The 25,613-nt window shown below is 40.7% G+C and overlaps 1 protein-coding gene across 7 annotated transcripts in view; it reads right to left on the bottom strand.

Moving 5' to 3' along the window:
- The window catches only part of KLHL7 (kelch like family member 7), a 71,258-nt gene extending 59,352 nt beyond the window's left edge, over positions 1-11,906 (bottom strand). For 2 of the 7 annotated variants that reach the window (XM_017877495.1, XM_017877500.1), the window contains exon 1: positions 11,085-11,493. In XM_017877495.1, the coding sequence (XP_017732984.1) occupies positions 11,085-11,204 (120 nt within the window). In that variant the 5' untranslated portion in view covers positions 11,205-11,493. The other 5 variants (XM_017877496.1, XM_017877498.1, XM_017877494.1 and 2 more) reach the window with 5 other exon arrangements.
- Positions 11,907-25,613: the final 13,707 nt, after the last annotated feature.

The raw sequence follows: 25,613 nt of genomic DNA, 5'->3' as shown, positions 1-25,613 counted from the left end.
TTTGCAAAGGAAAGGAGACTTTGGCGTAATTGCCCTTTAAGAGATGGGACTAAGGAAAAAAAAAAGCTATTTTTGTTGTTATTTATTCAAGGAAGGTGTTATGGACCAAACAGGAATAGAAGAAGAGAAGTAAGAATTCAGGAGTAGATTAAAACGGTTCTCTCAGAAAGGCCTGGATCAGCACTTTGGGAGCCAAGGCATGTGGATCACCTGAGGTCAGGAGTTCAAGACCAGCCTGGCCAACATGGCAAAACGCTGACTCTACTAAAAATACACAAATTAGCCAGGCTTGGTAGTGCACATCTGCAATAGCAGCTACTCGGGAGGCTGAGGCAGGAGAATCACTTGAACCCGGGAGGCAGAGGTTGCAGTGAACTGAGATCATGCCACTGCACTCCAGCCTGGGTGACAAAGCGAGACTTGATCTCAAAAAAAAAAAAAAAGCCTGGATCTAGGAAAATTTTATGATTCCTCTTAATGCTAAAGATATTAAGAGAAAATTAGAAGACTTCCCTTAAAGAATAGGACAACTATAATAGGCCATTACAATTAAGTTCAGACAGATTTGAAAAGGAGAAAGATCAGCAAGAGTATTTCTTGCATTATTAAGTAATTTTCAAGTTGATATTGCTGGGAAGACAGGTGTGGTATTTGCTATGTGGCATATGGTATATAGTGGAACTGAGAAGTTTGTGGAACTAAGACTCTAAGGGAGAGTGCTAGATCACATTAAAGTAAGTCAAATAACCCAAAAGTAGTCCGGCTCTAAGTTATATGCTGGACATACCCACAATTAGAATTACCTTTCTGAGATTAGTGAAGGCTGGCATAACTAAACTAATTCTGAACACATGTGCTCTCTTATTTTCCACTAGGGGAAGCTCTGTAGGAAATGCATTAGAGGAATAAGTATGTAAGCAAAACAAACACCAAAATCATAAGGAAAAGAAAAAGAAAGGTATTCTAATCTAAAAGGGTCAGCTACCTGATGTAGAAAGGAAAAGATCCAACTTAAGCAGGTTAACAAGTCAGCTGAGGCTGCCTGAAAGAACAGATGTACCATAGAGGAAAATGCAACACTAGAGACATAGCCCATTTTGACACCAATAGGTAACAGAAAGGAACATGTCTGCACTGCTGCTGAGTTTGCAAGGCCTACAAAATTCAAATACTGAGGAAAAGCAAGGTTTTTAGGAGCATGCTGTAAGGGCCTTATTCGTCCCTGTGGGACCACAGGTCTTAAAGGAATGTTAAAGGCCATTCTCCAGCTGAGACAAATGGAGAGGAAAGGAGGACAAACCCCTCCAAGAGACAGGATTCATAGATATAAGGCATTTCACAGCATGATAGGATCTTAATGGGCACACAAAGCTGCGGAACAATCAGGAAGCTCAGAATTGTAAGGAATGCAAGGCCACAAACTGTGGTCTGCAGAACTGCTGGCTACAAATGTGAATCACTCTTCTCTCAAAAATGAGAGAAGCTTTGTCATTAGATAGAACTCAATCATTTCAGCATCAGGTTGCCAGGAACACAGGGTTCAAAAAAGATTTCAAAATTAAGCTTTAAATGTGCAGGATGGACAATAGGGAAAGAAGGGAAACTCTATGATACCTGATAGCTGAGTATTATCCTGGCAAATTTCTAACAATTGTCCAAGAAAAAGAATGAGTCCTGGCCATGCGCAGTGGCTCATGCCGGTAATCCCAGCACTTTGGGAGGCCGAGGAGGGCAGATCACGAGGTCAGGAGATGAAGGCCATCCTGGCTAACATGGTGAAACCCTGTCTCTACTAAAAATACAAAAAATTAGCCGGTGTGGTGGCGGGCACCTGTAGTCCCAGCTACTCGGGGGGCTGAGGCAGGAGAATTGCTTGAATCCGGGAGGCAGAGGTTGCAGTGAGCTGAGATCACGCCACTGCACTCCAGCCTGGGCTACAGAGCAAGATTTCATCTCAAAAAAACAAACAAACAAACAAAAAGAATGAGTCCTATGCCACAGAAGCATCAATATATATTGAAGAAATTTCTTCTATAGATGGTACACAGTGCCCCTATAAGCATGGAAGATTCCTCCCAACTGAGTTTAGCCTAGAGTCTGTAGATTATAGAAAGCTGATTCAGACTGGCAAGCCAAAAGCCAAGATTGTTACGTTTTATTTGAAAACCCTCTGTTCCCCAGAAACCAAAGTTTATACTCTGTTTTTGGCTGTGAAAAATAATGTGGGTTAGGATTGTATAAATAATATGTCAACATCTGGGCTGCTTGGTATAGAGATGAGAGATCTTCTTGTATCAATCCTAGGGACATTCTGACATACTGGAAAAGTGTGGCATCAACTACCTTGAAATTGGAGAAAGTCAGCTTTGGAGGTGCTAAGCTAACTAAATCCATTCCAGTGGAAGCCAGCCCACATTGCAGCTGCTGAAGAAGCTACCCTGACTGTACCCAAACACTCAAGCAAATGCTTTCTGGCTGACTAAACTGAACAGTATAAGAAACCAGGGTGAGCACATATTTGGAATTCAACTGCCTTTCATTTTAATTCAGAGGAAGAACATAGATGTTGGAATTTAATCATGAGAGGGCTCATAACAGTCAGATTTGGGACATTTTGTGTTGCTAATACAGAATTATACAGAGTGCTTTAGGCTGTCATTTGGTTCACCACAGAACATCTAGAGAGCTATGAATGACACCTCGGCTTAGAAAAATTTGAGATGGGAAAGAGAAGTGAGTAACTGCCAGCCTATAGTATCTGAAGGCCTGGTGTTAATGGTTATCCACCCATTTCAAAGCATTCTTGGGTAAAAATTTTAAAAACCTCTTAAGCTGGTCTTCGGAGGATACAAAAAAGAACAGTTATTGGTAGAGAAAATAGCCATATAAGCGCCGAAGATAAAACAAAGCATTCCCTGAGGTAGTAAGAAAATAGCCCAAAAGACAAGGCAAACTTGGAAAAAATGACTTAGAGCTACTTGGTCCAGCTACTTTGTGCTGGAGGTTTGCAGTGGGGCTTTGGTGCCTGAATTCTATCATTCAGCCCACTGAGATTCTCAACTCAGGTTGTTTATATAAGGAAGGATCAATAACCAAATAAGACATAACAAGATGCACTTTTGACTGAAGGGCAAGTACTTGTTAATCTCCCATATGCAGTGCTTCTCTCATAAAACAAAGTTGGAAAATGAAGCTTTGCTTGATAAGCCAACCTTTAAATTGCCCCTACATATCCCAATAATCTAAATTTTGGAATCTGCACAGTCATATGTCCTACGTGGGAAAAATGAGAGAGATGGCTTGGCCCAAACGCAGCTTATGGAGTCCATCATAACACACACCTTACCTGTCCTACTCAGCAGATGGAGTCCTTAAATACAACAAGGTAGCTCTCAACAGAGTAACTTTACCATTAATAAAACAGCAGTGTCTTCAGTTCCAACTTAATTAGATTAGCTACTCCTCTCTCGTTTGACAAAGTGAGGAAGTGAGATATATATGAGCTCAGGATGCCTGATTTCCTTTCAGCTTCTTACATTCGTGCTTTTTGAGCTTCTTTTTTATGTAGCAGCATTCTTAAATAAGCTAATCTAATATAATTTATATAGACAGAATGGTCTCTCTGTAGCAAGAATTAACAGCCTGGCAACCAAAAAATGGAAGAGGCTCCCTTCAATATTTGGGTTTTTTTTTTTTTTTTTTTTTGAGACAGTTTCACTCTTGTTACCCAGACTGGAGTGCAATGGCACGATCTCGGCTCATGGCAACTTCTGCCTCCTGGGTTCAAGCGATTCTCCTGCCTCAACCTCTTGAGTAGCTGGGATTACAGGAATGCGTCATCCAGCAAATTTTTGTATTTTTAGTAGAGACGGGGGTTTCACCATGTTGGCCAGGCTGGTCGCAAGCTCCTGGCCTCAAATGATCTGCCCACCCCAGCCTCCCAAAGTGCTGGGATTACAATTGTGAGCCACCATGCCTGGCCTGGCTCCCTTCAATATTATACTTAATGATTCACTTACAAATATTTTGCTTCTAATCTCAGCAATTAGTCTTTCTGCTAGTGGGTTCTGTTAGTTTAGAGATTTGGAGGCCCAAAAGAAAAGTGATTCAACCAAGTGATAGAAAAATGTTTCCATGGGATTGAAAGTTAAGACTGTGACCTGCCTATATTAGCCTCCTAATTTTACCTCCTCATCAGCTAAAAGAACAAAAGATAGGGCTTTGAAGGCTAGCTTAATATTCAACATAAGTTCATGACAACTTCAAGAGAATCTTCAAAAATACTGATAGCCATAATACAATTTCTATTCTTTGCAAAGACTACTTTCCTCAACCTCCAGCTTTGCCTTCTTCCTCCTTCATTTTAGCAGATGATCTTTCTTTTTTTTTTTTTAGAGAAAAGTCACTTGATAGAAACTCCTTCATTTTTCTGATTTCAAACACACCTACTATCAATCCCCTCCTCCTTCCCACTTCTTGTGGAAGAGGAACTGCCCTCCACCCCTGTCTAAGATTAATCACATTTGGTTTGGATCTCATCTCAGGAATTATCTATTAATTACCCACTCTGCCTCATATACATTCAACCTCTACATTTCTTTTTCTCACTAGTTTTTAAAGACATCTATATCTTTCCCATTTAAACAAATAAAACCCAGCAACCTTCGTTTGACTCCCTCTCCCTTCAAGGCCAAATTTCTCAAAACAGCTGCCTGAATTTCCTCATATTCTACTCACTTCAGCTTACATTAATCAGACTCCCATTTGTCTCCCCATCAAATAAGTCTTACTACAGTCAACAAACCACTCTGTGTTGCTATGTCCTACAAGTATTTTTAGTTTTAATCTTATTCTGACCTTTTATCAACTTCAAATATTGCAGTTCTCCTCTGAACACAGTGCTTTAGACCATTTGGCCATTCTGACTTCCTGTGATCCTCCTCTTGGGAAGGAGAAACAATTTCATCCCAATTTTCAAAACTCTCCATTTTTCTCCTATTCTTCTGGTGACTCCTTTGTTATCTCCTCCATAGGCCCATTTCCTATCCTTTATTCTGGACTCTTGACTCTTCACAGCTTCAATGAAGAAGTTATCGTCTACATGCAGATAATTCACAAATGTATACATCTAATCCACTACTTTCCAGACCTGTCAACCTGTCATATATACTTGTGTCCCAATGATATCACAAACGAAACACATCTAAAACACAAATTATAATCCTTTCCCCAATGCCTTGCTCCTTTTCCAATATCTCCTTTCTCAGTGAATAGTGTCATCATCCATTTAGTTATGCATTCCAGAATCCTAGAGATTATAAGTGACACCTTATGCTGAATCCCTCAACATCCAATCAAGTACTAGCATCACAACACAAATAGCTAACACTTATTGAGATGTTACTTGTTATCAGGTCGTATTTTAAGTTATCTTAATTTGGTTACCTAATTTAGTTATCACAACTACATACGGTAGTTATCATCACCAAGTCCTGTTGATTTTATTATCTTTTTAATCTATCACCTTTTCTTCATTAATGTTGCTTGTGGCTACCACTGTCATCACCTCAGTCCAAAGGACCATCATGTCTCACTGGACTACTACAGCTTCCTATTTGGTCTGCCAACAACCACTCTGAAAACTCTTTAATTCATTTACATAGAGCAGTAAGTCTTTTTTTTTTTTTTTTTTTTTTGATAGAGTCTCACTCTGTCTCCAGGCTGGAATGCAATGGCGCAATCTTGGCTCACTGCAACCTCTGCCTCCCGGGTTCAAGCAATTCTCCTGCCTCAGTCTTGTGAGTAGCTTGGACTACAGGCACGTGACACTATGCGCGGCTAATTTTTTTAAGTTTTAGTAGAGATGGGGTTTCACCATGTTTGCCAGGCTGGTCTCAAACTCCTGACCTCAGGTGATCCACCTGCCTCAGCCTCCCATAGTGCTGCGATTACAGGTGTGAGCCATTGTGCCAGGCCAAGTCATCTTTTTTTAAAGAGGAAAACACCCCATCTCTACAAACACGCATGCACATGCACACAAATATGCACACACAGATTTTAGAATAAGGGCAAATCGCCTAACTTGACTTATGAAGCTATGCATGGGCAGATCCCTAGCTACTTCACCAGTTTCATCTAGAACCATCGTCTCCCTTATGTTCTGTGCTCCAATTACACTGACCTTTAATCAGTCTCAAACTTGCCATTCTATAAGAAAGTAGGTCTCCAACTCACAGCCTCTGAATATGTTGTTCCCTCTACTTGAGTCACTCTTCCCTTTTCCCTTTACCTAGTTAACACCTACTCTTATTTCAGCTCTCAATGACCACTTCCTTAGAGAAAACTTCCTGATGGTCAAATTACTCACCCATGTGCCCTCGTTGTACCACATTATTCTCTTGTGTAATACCTACCACTGTTGCAATATTACATTTATTTGTGTGATTACTTGACTAATGTCTTGCTTTTCTACTAGACTATAAACCACATGAGGATTGGGACTGTCAGGGTTTGCTTATCATTGCAACCCCAGAATCTAGCAAAATGTCTAGCATACAGTGGGTTGTCAATAAGTACTCGTTTCAATGAATGAGCTTGCAAGCCAAATTGAACTAGAGGAATAAATAAATAGTGACTAAGAAAACGTAGTGAATTTACCCAAATTCTCATTTTAATGGGAGGAGAGAAGTATTTACGGGGGTACATTGAAATTAAGAATGGGTTTGCTGGTTGGTTGGTTCAAAAGTTGGAGAGGTTAAAACAAGCTTAAGTGCCAATAGCAAGAATCCAGCAAAGAAGAAAAGTTAAAGATGCTCAACAAAGATGGAATAACCAACAGTATAATACTTCTGAGAAGCCCAGCATCCAGGAAACCAAAGCCTAGATAGAAGTACTGGCCTTAGAAAAAGAAGCAGCATCTCCATTGCAGGAGGATAAGAAGAGAAAAGGGAAAGTGTCAAAATAGGTTTATAGATCTGGTGGTAGAAAGTGAAAAGGTAGATAATTCTAGACTAATGACTTATATTTATCTATGGTGTCAAAAGAGGGTGATCTGCTGAAAGTGAGGATCTATAGAAAGGACTCAGATTGGAGGAAAATAGTAAAACAAAAAGATTGCTCACTGGCACTGATAGCCTAGTGGAAATTAGTGGCCAAGCACTTACTTGGCAGAAGTTGCCCAATAATGAGATATTTTCCAGCTGTGCTTGGAGCCGTGCATGAAGAAGGTAATCAGTCATCAATACTGAAGTTTGCCAGATGGACATGAAAAAGGGACAGAGGGCCAAGAAAGCTGGGGCACTGGAGAGACAGTGGAGTGACAATAGCTTCTAAGCTGGACAGACAGAAAAAAACAGAAAACAGTAAAGTAAAGGAAAAAGAATAGAAAGGTCTGGATGACTGGAGTTGTCAATGAAAGTTAAGAGAATTAAATAAGACAAAGCATGTAAAGCATTCTGCAAAGTGGCTGGAACAGAGTTATAAGGGCTCAAGAAGTCTTATTATTATCAAGGGTTTAATACTGAAGGTTTAGATTATTCACAAGAGAACCTAAAGATAATGACATGTAGTAATTTACAGTCAGACAGATGAGAATACAGAAGCAAAGTCATTTTAGCCAGCAGGTGAGCCCAGTTAACTGCCCAGTATCTAATTGTCAAATCAGCTTTGTAGTTCTCTCACATAACTCTCAATAAGGACTTTAACATAAGCTTTCAAGTTCCAATTATGCTTTAATTCATTTAATGTGGAGAAACTACAAACTATGTTGGTACTCAGGAAGGTCTTAAAACATCTTCCTCCAATGTTAAGAGACTCCTGGACTTCATTAACACAAAAGAAGAGTATGGCAACAGCAAGGTGCAAGTGTAATAGTGATTGTGACCCAGACCTGCCTTGTAAAGCTTCTATATTACATATCAGGTAATAACATTAATCTAAGCAAAAAGTTAAAGAAATACATGAAAAAGTATTCAATCTAATTAAATAAGATGCCACCCAGTTAGAATTGCTAAAGTGATAAGATTGACAACATCAAGTGATGGCAAGGATGCGGAGCAAAAGCCTCTCTCACACACAACTGGCAGAAGCATAACATGGTACAAACACTTCGGAAAAGTACGTGACAATATCTTTTAAAGTTGAAGGTGATATAGCTTATGACTCAAAAATTCCTGTTTGGCATTTCCCAACACAAATATTAATATATACATATGCATACCAAAAGGTATGTACAAAGTGTACAAAAATGTTCAAAGTAGTACTAGTCTTAATAGTCCCAAACTAGAAATAACCCAAATGTCCATAATGATACAATGGATAAATTGTGCTATATTTATTCAGTGGGATACTATATACCACAAGGATGAAGTAGTGCTACACAAAGCACAGAATAATCTCACAAACAATGTTGGCTTTAAGAAATCAAAACACAAGAGTTTATGCCATATGATTACATTTATATAAGTTCAAAAACAGGAAAACCCCACCTTTTGCCAATGTGCTGCAGACTTTCATGAATGTACCACACACCAAAGACAGAACAAAGAGCTCCTCTTAATAACAAGGGCGCACAGTGCCCTTAGAAGGTGGCATGGCATTTATCAATGGCTGCTTCTGCTCTAACTTCTGCTCTAACAGAAGTTAGAATAGTTGTTACTACTGTGGGGTTAGTGACTGAGAAGGGCATAAGGGGTACCTCTGGAGTACTGGTCATGTTCTAGTCTTGTTGGTGGGATGTGCACTTTGTAATAATTGAGTTGTACATTTATGATTTGTGCCCTCTTCTATGTATCCCATACTTCACTGGAGAGTTTACTTAGAAACAAAAGGCTAGAAATGACAAAAACAATGTAGGAAAAGGCTTTAGAAGAAGCCGAGGCTGCTGGCTCTGCAGAAGCCCCTTTTGCCTCGATGTATAGAATTGGCCACTATGCTACAGAGAGATGGAATGACCTAAATCATGTTATCTAAAATAACAAAATGAAATAATGAGAGAGCAGGGATTGGAACTGAGGTATGCTAATCTCACAGTGTTCTGAAATTCTTGAAGGAATGTTTCTGGATGTTTACAGAGGGGTCCTCGTCATCTAGGCACTCATTATCCTGATTCTTAAAGCAATGAGATTGTAAAGGGATACAAAAGTAGTCATAACACAAAAATATTTACTGAAGAACAAGAGCACTTATAAAGTTGGTCCTCGCTCAAACATTCCTCCTCTGGCTCAGGCCAGCTACTGTTTCTGCCAATTCCCATCAACTGCCCTTGTCAGTCATTCTTGGTGAATTATTTCCTGTGTTATGATGTTAAACAGGACAATACAATATAACCATAATGTAAATCAATTGCAAAGTGAAACTGCACATCTTGCAAAAGATGCATGATTCCATGAAGTTGATAAAAGTGCTATCGGAGAACTGTTTGAATCACATGTCAAACCACTGACAAAAGGAGAACCTGGCAGATTAAGGTCAGTTAATCATTGTGGAGGGGATCCCTGGTTGTTCACCAAGTAACCAATTTTTCCTTCCTACTCAGTAACAGAACCCTGATTTTTCAGTAACTGTATTTCTATTGTAACAGTAAATAAGTGATGTTAATATACTCCAAAGCTAGGAAATGTGAGTCAATTTTTAAATCCAAAGAGTTAAACGGACAGTCTCAGATAATCCTCTCTTCCTCAAGTAAATATTTGCTACTGCAACCCAGTTGCACCCTATCTATTAGGGATTGAGGCAATGCTTTACGATGCTATGATCCACGAATGAAAATACATATTTGAGGGAGTGGGAGGGAACCTAATGAGTCTTGAACAAGTTTAAGCACTGGTAAACTATGTTCAACTACCATTACAGGCAGGCAATAGCTAAATGCACCAGCAATTTGAAGTCTGTGGTATTGTAGATACAAAAAGGTTTACATGAAAGGAACATGAATTTGAAAATAGATACATGGAAGTAAGTCGCATGAATTAACGAATTCAGACATTCACAGTACTTCAGCACAAAGGCCAGGAAAGATTTAAAAGCATTCCCAAAGACTGCACTGGTGCACTGTAGCAGGAGCTGGTGAACAAAGACAAGATCCCTGCAGTCAGCGTTTGCTTATAGAAACCAGAAGTTAATATCTTCATAAAAATCTTAAATTCCTCTACTGTTGCCCATATTCCCAGAACCACTAGACAAAGCAAACTAGGTTTTGCAGTTACACGCAACTCACATCCTGCTTTGTCCTCTTGAAATAGGATCCCAGTCAACAAAACCCAAACATTCCCACAAATCTCCTTAGATGTGTATTATCTATAAATAAAGCTTACAGAAAGGAAAAAGTGACTTTCTATGCTTATCGGTATAGATGTTATGGAATTAAAAAAATAAATAATAAAGCCTCTTTGGTTCACCTTCGCCAGCGTTAAAATCCGTTCTTTTCATAACCCACCTTTCGCCGATGTGCTGCAGAATTTCATGAATGCACCACACACCAAAGACAGAACAAAGAGCTCCTCTTAATAACAGGGGCGCAGAGTGTCCTTAGAAGATGGCATGGTATTTATCGATGGCTGCTTCTGCTCTAAATTAACACGTACAGGAGGACTCGTTTTCAACTAGCTCCACCGGGGAAACACTGGAGGGGGCGGGGATCCTTATTTAAGAGCAGCTGATTTCAGGCCAGCAACTCTCCTCCCTTTGGGGGCTTCGGTTTGGGCTATGCCAATGGGTTTCTTCACACAAGATCTCACGACACTTTAAAACGGCTCGCCGGTGGAAGAATCCTCGCCTCACAAAGAGATAACTAGGGCAGAGCTGTTACACAACCTATACCCGACGGCGAAAGCCAGCCCGAGGAGTCCCCCAGGAGTCTGACTTGGGAGCTACATCCTCCGCAGACGAGAAGCACTTTTGCTCGAGAATTGTTTTAGGCGCCCCTCTACCAACTGCGGACTCGCTCGCCTGCGAAAATGGAAGAAGGGGTGAGGACCGAGGAAGAGGGGCGCGATCCACAGGGCGCGGGGTTCGATCCCGGGAGCCAGGGACCCGAGCCCCGGACCACCTCCCACCGTCGTCCGTCACTCCCACAGAGGCGGTACCTGTTTCCGCATGTTATTCATGACGCCCATGAAACCCGCCAACAATTTAGCTTCTTCCCGAGCAGCAAGTTTCTTCTCTGTCTTCTTCTTGCTGCTCTTCTCCACTCCGGAGGCTGCCATCCTCCCTCAGCTCGGTTCACGCCCGGGGCTTGCCGGGCCGGGCGAGGGGTCGCACTCTGGGCACACTGGGGATTCTATCGACCAAACACGGCGATCGGGACTGCGGCTGCAGCACCCAGCTCTGGAACAGGCGACAGGCGGCGGTGGCTCGGCCACTGCCGAAAGACAAGGCCGGGCGGCCCCCTCAGGAGCGCTCAGGGAGCAATGCTGCCAGCTGGGCTGAGTCCCCGGCCAGAACCCGAGTCCGGCCGAGGAGCCTGCGCACTTCGCGCAAGGAGGCGGGGGCCCTTTGAAGGGAGTCAGGGGAGGGGCCTCGAACGTCACAGTGGCGCGCCGCTCCGAGCAATGCGACTGCAGGCACAAGTGCGGCCGGGTGCTATGTCGCTGTCCCGCGCTGGGTGAATTTTGCCTCAGAGCTGGTCCGAGGTCGCGCCTGCCCTTCTGTGTGCCCAAGGCAGATTTCCAGGTTTCGGTTACGTGATTATCTTTGTGTTTTTTTATAATTGGGCGGTGGAACATGCAAAGGTGACTCCCATCAGTGTAAGGCTTCATGGGAACAGGGTCGGTGTTCAGTGCAGTATCTGAGCCTGGTGTATGGTAAGCGCTCAATAACTGTTAAATGATGAAAGGATGTTACTGCGCGTTAAAGTCTTGTTACACGGAGTACAAGATTTATTTTCATGGGATTCATAAAGCAACAGCACACAGTCCCGTTGCTGTCTCCTTGGCGAGCAGTGAGTGTCTGCCTAACTAGGCTGGCTTACTATGTGTTCACAACTGAAATCAGTTGTCAGTCAGTTCTAGAAATCTTCAGTTAGGCTTCTCTAAGTGTTTTTACGGTAACACGGAACTCAATCACAGCCCTCATGGAAATGCTTTTTGTAACCATATTCTTTCTAGTGTATAGTAATATATAGGATTATTTGAAATTGTACATTAATATTATGAAAACTTTATATTTCATTGGTTTTCCTCGTCGGTCTATATAGGACTGTATAGAGACATTTTATGTAACATAATTTACACTATTGAGCCTTTTTTTTTTTTTTTTGAGGCAGAGTCTCTGCCCTGTCGCCCAGGCTGGGGGTGCAGTGCAGTGGCTTGAAGCCTCAGAACTCCTGGGCTTAAGCAATCCTCCCATCTCAGCCTCCCAGGTAGCTGGGACTACAGGTGTGCAACACAACTCTGGGCTAATTTTTAATTTTAAAATTTTGTTGTTGGTGGTGTTGGTGGTGTTGGAGAAGAGGTCACACTATGTTGCCCAGGCTTGTCTCGAACTCCTGGCGTTATGCAATCTTCCCACCTAGGCCTCCCAAAGTGCTGGGATTACAGGAATGAGCCGCCAGGCTTAGCCCACAGTATACTTTTCTTGTTGGGGACAAACAACATAGCATAATCCAGATGAAAGAGCAAACTGTATATACGCCTCAATTTTTACAAAAGAGTAAAATATTTATGTCTCTGTAGACTTTATCTTTCTTCTTTTAATCTAGAGGTTCTCAGATGTGCCTCTATTTTAACTAGTTGATTTGGGGATTTAAGGTGAACCCTGGCAATAGGAATAATTTATTGTTAATAAAATTAGAAATGAGAAAATTTTTCATTCACTTTATTAAATGACCCAGGACACTGAAGAAAAACAGAATAACTTTTTTTTTTCTTTTTTTTCATCGAAAAGAAGTAGAAATCTGTCTTCTAACTCGAAGGCCTTGAGAGATGAAGGATCCATGATTCAAAGCAGAAATGTAGGTGATGAAAAAGAATGCTGTTCTGTAATAAAGCAAAAAAGAAACAAGGAACAGCATCCTTAGTGCTTGTTGTTAGAACAGTCTTTTTACATATTGCTGAATATAAAACATCAAAGTTCATGGAAGAGCCGTAGGATTCAGAACTCAAAGAGACCACAGAGATTATACAGTACAGGGGTTAAGCATGAGACTTTGCCTGGATGCAAAGTCAAGCATCTCAACTTTCTAGTTGTGCAACTTTGGACAAATTGCTTAACTTCTTATGCCTCAGTCTCCTTATCTGTGAAAATAGAACCTACCACATGGAACTGCCATAAAGATTATAAAAATGCTTAGAGGGGTGCCAGCACAAGACCCTTAAAATTACTTTACTGAGTTAATAATACACACATACCTCAGAGAGATTTCAGGTTCTGTTCCAGACCACCACATAAAGTAAATATCGCAGTAAAGTGAGTCACACAAATTTTTTGGTTTCCCAAAACATATGCAAGTTATGTTTATACTGTAGTCTGTTAAGTGTGCAATAATACTTTGTACAATAATACATTGTATCTGCAAAAGCAATGCACATACCTTAATTAAAAGTGCTTTGTTGCTAAAATTGCTAATGATCATCTAAGCCTTTGCAAGTTGCAAGTTTTAAATTTATTTTTATTTTTATAAGAGATGGAGTCTTGCTGTGTTCTCCAGGATTGAGTACAGTGGCTATTCACAGATGTGATCATAGTATCCTACAGCCGCAAACTCCTGAGGTCAAGCAGTCCTCCTGCTTCAGCCTCCTGAGGAGCTGGGACTACAGGCCCACACCACCATGCCCACTAGATTCACAGTCATTTTGCTTGTGGAAGGTCTTGCCTCAATGTTGGTAGGTGCTGACTGATCAGGGTCAGGTTGCTGACTGATCAGAATGGTAGTTTCTGAATGTTGGGAGTGGCTATGGCAATTTCTTAAAATAAGACAACAATGAAGTTTGCTGCATTGATTGACTCCCTTTCACAAAAGATTTCTCCATATCATGCAATGCTGTTTGATAGCATTTTACCCATAGTAGAACTTCTTTCAAAATTGGAGTCAATTCTCTCAAACCCTGTCTCCGCTTGATCAACTAAGTTTATGCACTGTTCTACATCCTTTGTTGTCATTTCAACAATATTTACAGAGTCTTCACCATCAGTAGATTCCTTTTCAAACAACCACTTTCTTTGCTCAGCCATAAGAAGCAACTCTTCACCCATTCAAGTTTTATCATGAGATTGCAGCAATTCAGTCACATCAGATTCCTCTTCTAATTCTAGTTGTTTTTCTATTTCCACCACATCTGCAGGTACTTTCTCCACAGAAATCTCAAACCTCTCAAAGTCATCCATGAGGGCTGGAATCAACTTCTTCCAAATTTCTGTGAATGTTGATATTTTTCCCTCCTCCCAATCACAGATGTTCTTAATGGCATCTAGAATGGTGAATCTTTTCCAGAAGGTTTTCAATGTGCTTTCCCCACATCAGAATAATCACTGTCTGTGGTAGCTCTAGCCTTATTAAATGCATATTTTAAATAATAATACCTAAAAATCAAAATAACTCCTTGATCCATGGGCTGTAGAATAGACGTTGTGTTAGCAGTCATAAAAACAACATTAATCTCCTTGTACAGCACCATTATAGCTCTTGGGTGACCATGTGCATTGTCAATGACCAGTAATATTTTGAAAGGACACTTTTTTTTTTGAACAGTAGATCTCAACAGTGGACTTAAAATATTCAGTAAACCGTGTTGTAAACAGATGTGCTGCCAGCTAGACATTCTTGTTCCATTTATAGAGCACAGGCAGAGAAGATTTAGTATAATTTGTCAGGACCCTAGGATTTTTGGAATGGTAAATGGGCACTGGCTTCAACTTCAAGTCACTAACTGAATTAACTGCTAACAAGAAGAGTTAGCCTGTCCTTGAAAGTTTGAAAACAGGCATGGACTTCTCCTCTTTAGCTATGAAAGTCTTAGATGGCATCTTCTTCCAATAGAAGTTGTTTCATCTACATTGAAAATCTGTTGTTTTATGTAGCCATCCTCATCAAGATCTTAGCTGGGTCTTCTGGATAACTTGCTGCAGTTTCTACATCAGCACTTGTTGCCTTACCTTACACTTTTATGTTATGGAGATAGCCTCTTTCCTTAAACCACATGAATGAATCTCTGCTATCTTCTAGCTTTTCTTGGGTAGCTTCCTTACTTCTTTCAGCTTTCATAGAACTGAATAGTGTTAGGATCTTGCTCTGGATTCGGTTTTGGCTTAAGGGAGTATAGTAGCTGATTTGATTTATTTAGACCACTAAAACTCTTCGTATCAGCATTAAGGCTGGTTTGCTTTATTATCATTTGTGTGTTCACTGGAGTAGCACTTTAAATTTCCTCCAAGTGTGTTTGCTTTTCATTCATAATGTGGCTGTTTGGTGCCAAGCAGCCTAGCTTCCCAGTCTTGGCTTTCAACATGCCTTCCTCACTAAGCATAGTCATTTCTAGCTATTTATTTAAAGTTAGAGATGTGCGTCTCTTCCTTTCACTTGAACACTTAGAGGCCATTGTAGGGTTGTTAGTTGGCTTAATTTCAATATTGTTGTGTCTGGAGGAATAGAGAGGCCTGGGGAGACAAAGACAAATGGGGAACAGCTGGTCATTGGAGCGGTGAGAACACACGCAACATTTATTGATTAAATTTGCTGTTTTATGGGCTCAGTTCATGGTGCTCCAAAACAATTATAATAGTAACATCAAACATCACTGATCACAGGTCACCATAACAGATATAATGATAATGATAATAATGTTTGAAATATTGCAAGAATTACCACAATGTGACTCAGAGACACAACAAAGTGAGCACATGCTGTTGGAAAAATGGTACTGATAGACTTGATCCATGCAGGGTTGCCACAAACCATTAATTTGCAAAAAAAACAAGAAAAAAAAAGAACATGTAGTATCTGTGAAGCACAATAAAGCAAACTGCAAATAAAATGAGGTGTGCCTGTCCTGTATTAACTTTGTTGCTATTTAATCTAGAATTTCCCAAAATGTGTTTCTTAGAATACCACTAGTCTTATGATTCCCCTAACCTGAATTGGTTCTCTGGGAATGCACACACAGGAGGATAGGTCCTTGGGTGATCTTGGCCAATCCAGCTCTCCCTGCAACTTGTAGTTCTCAGAATAACCTTAGAATGCAACTTTCTGAGATAGAGAGGTAATGTCCAGAATAATCCATGTTGTGTCCTTGTTCCTCGCAGAACAGGGTGTACTGCAGCACTTGTTCTCGGTGATCCTAGTGCCACCTAGGGTATAAAACCCAGAGCACAGTGCTTTCAGTGTCCCTCAGCTGCAGTGGGATGTGGAGCACACACAGATAAGGCCCTTTCCACACTCAGCAGCTTTCTTGAGACTTAGAGGACTGGCTTGCTGTGGATCCTAGGCTTCTATTTATTCCTGCTGTTCATCTATCTGTGCATAATAAATCTGTTTGCAATCACAATCATGTGATTGGTAGAGAACCTTTGCAACAATTTTGAGAGACATGTAAAATATATCCTTAGTGAAAAATCCCAAAATATATTTGCATATTAAGTGTTTAGAGAAGGTTTTCTGTACCTATTACTTAAACCTATTCAACTTTTCTATAGTCCAGTACTTTTTGAAGTGTCAACTTAGCCAATTCCCATTTTCTGTGAATTACTTATACCTCTATTCACGCACAGGAGGGATTCCTAAGGCTGTACCTATTCTGTGGGACTTTACCTCTACCTAGTCTCAGTTTATTGGATTAAGGTTGAACACCTAAACCAAAGATATCCAATTAATAAGCTGAAGTAAAGAGCATCATGTTCTCTTTGGACACGGGACAGATGGATGTTGATGAGCTGGTGTGTAGCAGTCCTACTGGAAGTACGTACAAGGGGCTCAGCCAGCCAATCTGGACAATGTATGTAGTTAAGCAGAGAAAGGCAGTGGTCTGCAGAGACTGCAGAATGAAAAAAAAAAGCAAAAAAAAAAAAAAAAAGCAGAAACCCAGAGAGAAATCAGACAAAGGACCAGGTAGTGGGCAGGGTGATGGGGGTTATCTAAGCTTAAAATTCAGGGTCTCTAAACTTGAACAGGCTGATTTCAAAGCTGTGGGCCTAGCAATGTGTTCACATAGCAATTTGGCTTGGTAAAATTTATAAAAGTAAGATATTTTAACCACAATAGCTTGAGTCTGTTGTCTCATTTCACCCTGAATTTCCCTCTATCACATTTTTTTTTTACTATCTGGTGGTGTTGAAATGGCCATATATATCTTTGGGAACACATCACAAACTGAGCTGGGGATATATTTTTTTGGCATCTAGCAGGATATATATTTGTAGATCACAGTTACTTCCATATAGTTAAGCTATTTCCAACCCTTCTAATGTAAGAATGGCATCCAGGAATAGTCCCTAGTCCCACTGTGCCAACCCTATCTTGTGATGCAAAGATGCAGGGCCTGAGATCTTCTCCTAATATTTCTTACAGTAACCAGCACTGAAAGTATTTAAGTAGTGGAGGAGAAGCAAATGTTAAACAGGTTTCATCAGCTAAGCCATAAGCTGGTCTATGGAAAATTCTTCAATCATCAAATATGTAAAATTGTAAGCAGAAGGTTTGGTACTCACTTCCAGTAAGAAGTGGAAGGAATATATATGTCATGCATTATTTTTTTTTTTTTTTTTGAGACAGAGTCTCACTCTGTTGACCAGCATGGAGTACAGTTGTGCAGTCTTGGCTCACGGCAACCTCTGCCTCCTGGGTTCAAGCGATTCTGCCTCAGCCTCCCAGGTACCTGGGGTTACAGGTGCCTGACACCATGCCCAGTTAATTTTTTTTTTTTTGTATTTTTAGTAGAGATGGGGTTTCACTGTATTGGACAAGCAGGTCTCCAACTCCTGACCTCTGGTGATCTGCCCACCTTGGCCTCCTGAAGTGCTGAGATTACAAGTGTGAGCTACCGTGCCCAGCCAGTCATGTATATATTTTACAATATAACGTATGAATGGAAAGTGTGACCTCAACTTCCAGAATGGTAAAGTAAGGGCCTCTGAAAATCTACTTCTCCATAAAAGCAACAAGAACACTGGGAGATTGTCAAAATTAACTTTTTCAGAATGCTGGAAACTAACTAAAAGCTTATAAAAATCCAAGAAGTATTTATTTAATACAGATGGCTGAATCTCAGTAAGAACAATGGGACTTGTAGTGTTTTAATTCTTCCTAATACCTTCTCACTCTCCCCAGCTTTACAGTAGCTTTAAAGACCAACAGCTTCACAACTATGGTAGCTGTGAAACCCACCAGCCCACCGTCATTGGAGAAGGCAGAACAGGTTAAGAGGTCCTGGAAAGCCTCATCCCTAGGGTATTTTTTAGTATTCAGCCTGTCTAGCACCTTACTGAAAAACTCCATTCTCAGGGCTTGTATTTATTTGACATGACTCAGAACTCACTTTGTGCAAACAGCTCCGCCAGCAGGGAGTTTGACAAAGACAATAAGCAGCAGTTGTTTAATATTACAGCTGCCTAAAGCAGTATTGCCATTTAGGGCTAGCAAAAGGCTGACCTAAACACTTAAAAGGAAAAACTGAGTATATTAGGCAGGATTCTCGAGAGAAAAAAAACCAATAAGATGAATGGATGGATGGAAAGATAGATGATAGATAGATAGATAGATAAATACATACATACATGTATACACATACATGTATACATACATATGTCACAGGATCCTTAGGATGTTGCTTCACCAGCCAGAAACCTCTGTGGCTGGTGGCACCTTCTGCCTGAGTTTTGCTTATGCCTGCTGGACTCATTCTGCCCACTTGGCCTGGCAAGCTGTGCTCAGCTCGGGCTACTGGCCCAGATCCCACACCTGGCAACAGTGAACCAGGTTCAGAGTGGTAAGGAGTGTGTGGGACAGTGAGCTTGGGGTCCAGCCACTGTGCACGGCCTGGTATGCCAGCTACTGTGGCAAGGCAGGCAGCTCCAGGCACCAGCACAGGTGCTGGCTCCATGCGAGGCTGTGGCTGGTCCAGATGCACCGTGTGCAGATTCTGTTCCAGATACCCACATCTGGATGAGGGGAACACGTAGCACCCGGAAGCTTGGAGACACCAGGAACCATAGAGCCCTAAAGAGGGTGTCACAGTCTTGGCTTGGGAAGCCTCTAGGTCCGGGCTTCCTAAAGGGCCACAGCTCTTCTCTCCTTGTCATCTGTAACATGGCAAGCAGGGCGTGTATGTGTGTGTTTCATCCCTGTTTGTGTTATAGCTCTTTCAGTCCTGCCATTTGGTGAGACTCGAGTTCTTATCCTGCGTCCAGGAAGAATGAGGTATGTAAGCAAGCAAGGTGGAGAGGGCAAGCAAGGTGAAGAGTTTCACTGAGCGACAGAACAGCTATCAGGAGACCTGAAGTGGGTAGCTCCTTTCTGCAGGTAGGTGATCCTGATGAGTGTCCAGATCTCAGTGGAGAGGAGACCCACAGTGGGTAGCTCTTTTCTGCAGGCAGTTCATCCTGATGAGTCAAGGAGACCCGAAGTGGACAGCTCTTTCTCACAGCTGGTAGTCTTGACATCTGTGTGAGTCTGACTGAGTCTGGGGTTTTTATGGGCTTCAGAAAGGAGGAAGTGTGTGCTTATTAGTCCATGGGCAGCCATGGGTGGGCCCAGGAAAACCACCATAAGTTCTCACTCTGGGCCACAGACTCTACCCGAACTGGCAGCCTGGCCCCCAGGCTTCAGGCCATTCTTGGCTCAAAGGAGGGGCTTTACTGGGGACCCACCCCTTCCCATCCAGGAACCTGTCTGCCTCCTGCCCTCATCAACATGTCATCCAGGGCACCTTGGCTGTCCACACTGAGGGGTGTCTGCAGGCCCATGCCAAGCTGCCATCAGTCACTGCCCCTCCCACCTGCCTGCCATGCTCTTTGGTGCCCAAAGTCTGGAGGGGGCTGAAGCAGCTGGAGGCTCTTGTGTCAGCACCATCCTGAACACATGTACAGCTGGCCAGGTTGTGACAATGCCCAGGCTCAACCACAACTTTGCTCTGCCCCAGAGCAGGTGCTGGAAGCAGGGAGAGGCCAGGGAGTGGGAGCAGGCACTTCCAAGCCTGTGGGAGCAGGGGAGCTTCCCAGTTCCTGAGAGCACAGGGAGGCCCAGGTCTGGAGCTGTGGCTGGGTGGCTACAGCTGAGCCCCAGAGAGAGGGCTCCTAGCCTACTAACTTGGTAGGGCAAGGAGCTCCCACCTTTTCCTATCCCCTGCTAGCTCTGGGGAGTGCACAGCCCCAGCTGCACCTCCCCGACTGCAGCCTGTGTCTTCACAGTGTGGCCACTCCAGATGGTCTGCTGCTGGTATTACATATACATACATAAATGCATGCATACATACATACATACATAAATGCACACATATTTGTTATGGGAATTGGCTTATACAATTATGGAGACTAAGATGTCCTGATAGGTTGTCTGCAAGCTACAAAACCAGGGAAGCTGTTGTTGCAATTGTCTGAGTACAAAGACCTAAGAACCAAGGGAGCAGGTGGTTTAACTCTCAGTCCTAGGCTGAAGGCCTGAAAAACTGGAGGGACTATGTAAGTCTGAGAGTCTGAGTCCAATTGCCTGAGAATGTGGAGTTCATGTTTTTTTTTTTTTTTTTTTTTTTTTTTTTTTTTTTTTTTTTTTTTTTTGAGACAGAGCCTCACTGTGTCACCCAGGTTGGAGTTCAGTGGCTTGATCTTGGCTCACTGCAACCTCCACCTCCCTGGTTCAAGTGACTCTCCTGCCTCAGCCCCCTGAGTAGCTGGGACTACAGGCATGTGCCACCATGCCTAGCTAAGTTTTGTATTTTTAGAAGAGACAGGGTTTCACGATGTTGGCTGGGCTGGTCTTGAACTCCTGACCTCAGGTAAGGTTCCTAAGGTCCCTCCCAAAGTGCTAAGATTATAGGCGTGAGCCAGCACGCCCAGCTGAGAATCTGGAGTTCTGATGTCTGAGGAGAGGAAAAGATGGATGTCTCAGCTCCAGAAGAGAGAGCAAATTCAAACTTTTTCTGCTTCTTTGTTCTATCTATCATCAATGGTTTGAATGACACCTGCCTACATTAGTGACTGTGGGTCTTCTTTACTCAATCTACTGATTCAAATGCTTATCTCTTCTGGAAACATCCTCACAGTATTCCTAGAAATAATATTTTACCAGTTACCTGGGTATCCTTTTACCTAGTCAAATTGACACCTTAAATTAATCACCACATTAGGTAATGAGATGTCCATAGTTGACTTTGAAAACTATGGCATATACTTGGGAATCTAGAAGGCCAGGAGAAATCTCAGAAGGCCTGAAACTCTTACCTCTGGTTGACTTTTTGTGGCTCTATGCAAGCAACAAGTGACAGGCAAGGCAGAATTATAAGCTGCCTGCTGGAGCATTAAAGGTGCAACCCAACACACACATAGAACCCCTTGGCAGAGTAAAAGAATTATTGTTTTAAGTGATTTTTTATATAAAAAGAATTATACATCATGACCAAGAGGAATTTATCCCAGGAATGCAAGGTTGGTTTAACATATGAAAAATCAATCAACATAATATATATTATATTAATAGCATAAAAAACAAAAATAACATGATTATAGATGTGGAAAAGGCAATTGAAAAAATCTGGCACCCTTTCATGACAAGAACATTCAGTAAATTATGAATAGAAGGGAACTTCCTCAACCCATTAAAGGGCATCTATGAAGAACCCACAGCTAACATCATACTTAATGTTGAAAGACTGAAAGTTTTCCCTCTAATATTAGGAACAAGACAAAGATGTTTCATCTCTCTGCTTCTATTCAACATTGTACTGTAGGTTCTAACCAGGGAAATTATGTAAGAAAAATAATTAAAAGACATTAAGCTTGGAAAGCAGGTAGGAAAACTATCTTTATTCACAGTTGACATTAACTTATATATAAAAAATACTAAGGAACACACACACGTGCACACACACACGCAGCATTAGAGTTAATACAAATTCACCAATGTTTCAGGATACAAGATCAAGATACAAAAATCAGTTTTCTATATACTAACTTAAAAAATAATAAATATGAAAATGGAATTAAGAAAAGATTCTATTTATCATAGCATAAACAAGAATAAAATAAGAATAAATTTAACAAAGGTAGTACAAGGCTTATACACTGGAAAATATAAAACATCATAGAAAAAAATTAAAGAGGACCTAAATAAATGAAAAATATCCCATGATCATGGAGTGAAAGACTTAACATTGTTAAAATAATAGTACCGTCCAAGTTGATCTACAGATTCAATGTAATTATTATCAAAATCCCAACTCCTATTTTTTTTTTTTTACAGAAATCAACAAGATAATTCTAAAATTCATATGAAAACACCAAGAGGCCAGGCATGGTGGCTCACACCTGTAATACCAGTATTCTAGGAGGCCGAGGCTAGTGGATCACTTGAGGTCAGGAGTTTGAGACCAGCCTGTCAACATGGTGAAACACCGTCTCTACTAAAAATACAAAAATTAGCCAGGAGTGGTGGCATGCGCCTGTAGTTCCAGCTACTATGGAGGCTGAGGCAGGAGAATCGCTTGAACCTGGGGGGCGGAGGTTGCAGTGAGCTGAGATTGCACCACTGCACTCCAGCCTGAGTGACAGAGCAAGACTCAGTCTCAAAGAAATGCCAGGAACTCAGAATAGTCAAAATATTTTGAAAGAAAAAGGCGAAGTTGAAAAATTTTAAACTTCCATGTTTCAAAACTTACTACGAAGTTAATATGTAGTACTAACATAAGAATGCAAATATAGATCAATGAAATAGAATTGAAAGGCCAGAAATAAATTCTTGTAGTTATGTTCAATTGATTTTCAGGAAGAGTGTCAAGACCGTTTAACGAGAGAAGGAATAGTTTGTTTTTCAACAAATTATGTTAATATAACTGGATTAGCCACATGCACAAGAATGAATTGAGATCCCTATCTCACATCATATATAAAAATTAACTCAAATGGGAACTAAATATAAGACTCTTATATTTAGAGAAAAACTGTAAAACTCTTAGAAGAAAAATTATGCTTAAATCTTTATGGCTTTGGATTGGGCCGTGGCTTCCTAGACACCAAAAGCACAAACAACAAAAGAAAAAAAATAGATAATTTGGACTTCATAAAAATGAAAAACTTTTGTTCTTCAAGGGATACCATCAAGAAAGTGAAAAGACAGCCCATAGAATCACAGGAAATATTTGAAAATCATACATTGGAAAAGGAACTTGTATCCAGAATATGTAAAACACCAATAGCCCTATTTAAAAATTGGTAAAGGATCTTAACAGACATTTCTCCCCAGAAGACAAATGGCCAATAAGCACATGAAAGATGCTCAACTCTATTAGTCATCTAAGACTAAATAAAAAAAAAAAAAATCAGAACTACAAGATACCACTTCACACCCACTAGGGTGACTGTAATTTTAAAAATGTATAATAACAAGTGTTGACGGGATGTGGAGAATTTGGAATGCCCATACATTACTCATGGGATCGTCAAATGATGCAACCACGTTGAAAAGCAGTTCAGCAGTTCCTCAAAATGTTTTTTTTTTTGTTTTTAGGAATTATCATATGACCCAGCAATTCCACACTTATATATACAAGACAATTGAAAACATGTCCACACAAAAACGTGGGCACAGATGTTTGTAACACTGTTACTCATAATAGCCAGAAAGTGAAAACAACTCAAATGTTTATCAATTAATGACTGGATAAACAAAATGTGGTGTATTCCATATAATGATAATGTTCCATAAAATGGAACATTAGTCATTACTGAATCATAAAAAGAAATGAGATTCTGATACATATTATAATGTGAATGAACCTTTAAAACATTATACTAAGTGTAAGAAGTCAGACACAAAAGACCACAACTTATATATTTTCATTCTTATGAAATCCCCAGAATAGACAAATCCAAAGAGATGGAAAGTAGAATATTGTTTGCCAGGGATTGGGGGGTGGTAAGGAGGCAATGAGAATTGGCTGCTTAAATGTATGCCTTCTTTTTGGAGTGATAAAATGTTCTGGAATTAGATGGTGGTGATAAATGGACAACTTTGTGAGTATACTAAAAACCACTGAATTGTATATTGTAAAGTGGTAAACTTTATGGTATACAAATTATATTTACTATAGCTGTTTTTATTTATTTTTTTGAGATGGGATCTCACTGTCACCCAGGCTAGAGTGCAGTAATGTGATCTCAGCTCACTACAACCTTCGCCTCCTAGGCTCAATTGATCCTCCTGCGTTAGCCTCCTAAGTAGCTGGGATTACAGGTGTGTGCCACCACGCCCAGCTAATTTTTGTATTTTTTGTAGATACAGAGTTTTGTCATGTTGCCCAAGCTGCTCTCAAACTCCAGAGTTCAAGTAATCCACCCACCTTGGCCTCCCAAAGTGCTGGGATTACAGGCGTGAGTCACTGTGTCTGGCATACTTTTAAAAATTATAAATGCACCTTTTTTTTTCATTTTTGAGGGGAAATGCATGAAATAGAATTTATCAGAATTATTATGTTTTTATAACAGTGCTACCAACAGTGAGTTTGTCTATGAGGTTTCATATTTTATGCATCCTGGCATATTGGACCACATCCTGACAATATAATGCATCATGTCCTGATAGTCTTGTGATCCCAGAAGCACACGTGACTGAGAATGAATTAGTATCTAGGATATATGAAAATTGCTTACAAATCCATAAGAAAAACATGTCTAAAAAAGGACAAAAGAAATAATTAGAAAATGTACTCAAAAGGAAATTGGAATGACCAAGAAACATATAACAATGTGTTCAACATCACTAGTAATCCGAGAAGTGCATGTTAAATCCAAAATGAGATAGGCTGAGGTGGGTAGATCACTTGAGGTCAGTAGTTCGAGACCAGCCCAGTCAACATGGTAAAACCCTGTCTCTACAAGAAATACCAAAAAATAAAAAATAAATAAATTAACTGAGTGTGGTGACGGATGACTGTAATCCCAGCTACTTGGGAGGCTGAGACACAAGAATCACTTGGACCTGGGAGCAGAGGTTGCAGTGAGCCAAGATCGCTCCCCTGCACTCCAGCTTGGGCAACAGAGCAAGAACTCAACTCAAAATAAATAAATAAATAAATATAAAAAACAAAATGAGATAGGTTTTGGCATCCATTCATCCATCTGATTGACCAAAATTCTATAGGGATACAATACCAAATATTACTAAGGATATTTAGCATTTATCAATTGCTGGCAATGTTATAATTTGGTACAGTCACTTTGGATGAATAATTTGATGAAATCTAGTAAAGTTGACAATGCATACTCCCTATCTAAACAATTTCACACCTAGACCGAGCATACCTACAAGGAGAGATATATGGGAATAGCACATTCATGGCAGTATTTTTTGGTTGTTAACAATCTAAATGTCCACTTACAGGAACATAATAAAGTAGGCACACTGTACCGTAATTATATTGCAGTAAAAAATGAGTTAGAGCCACAGGAATAAACATAGATTCAGTAACATAATATAG

This window comes from Rhinopithecus bieti, unplaced genomic scaffold (genome assembly GCF_001698545.2).
Source record: "Rhinopithecus bieti isolate Rb0 unplaced genomic scaffold, ASM169854v2 scaffold_11397, whole genome shotgun sequence".
In the NCBI taxonomy this organism is placed as follows: domain Eukaryota; kingdom Metazoa; phylum Chordata; class Mammalia; order Primates; family Cercopithecidae; genus Rhinopithecus; species Rhinopithecus bieti.
The sequence above is the reverse complement of the archived record's forward strand: the minus strand, read 5'-3'. Positions and strand labels throughout refer to the sequence as shown.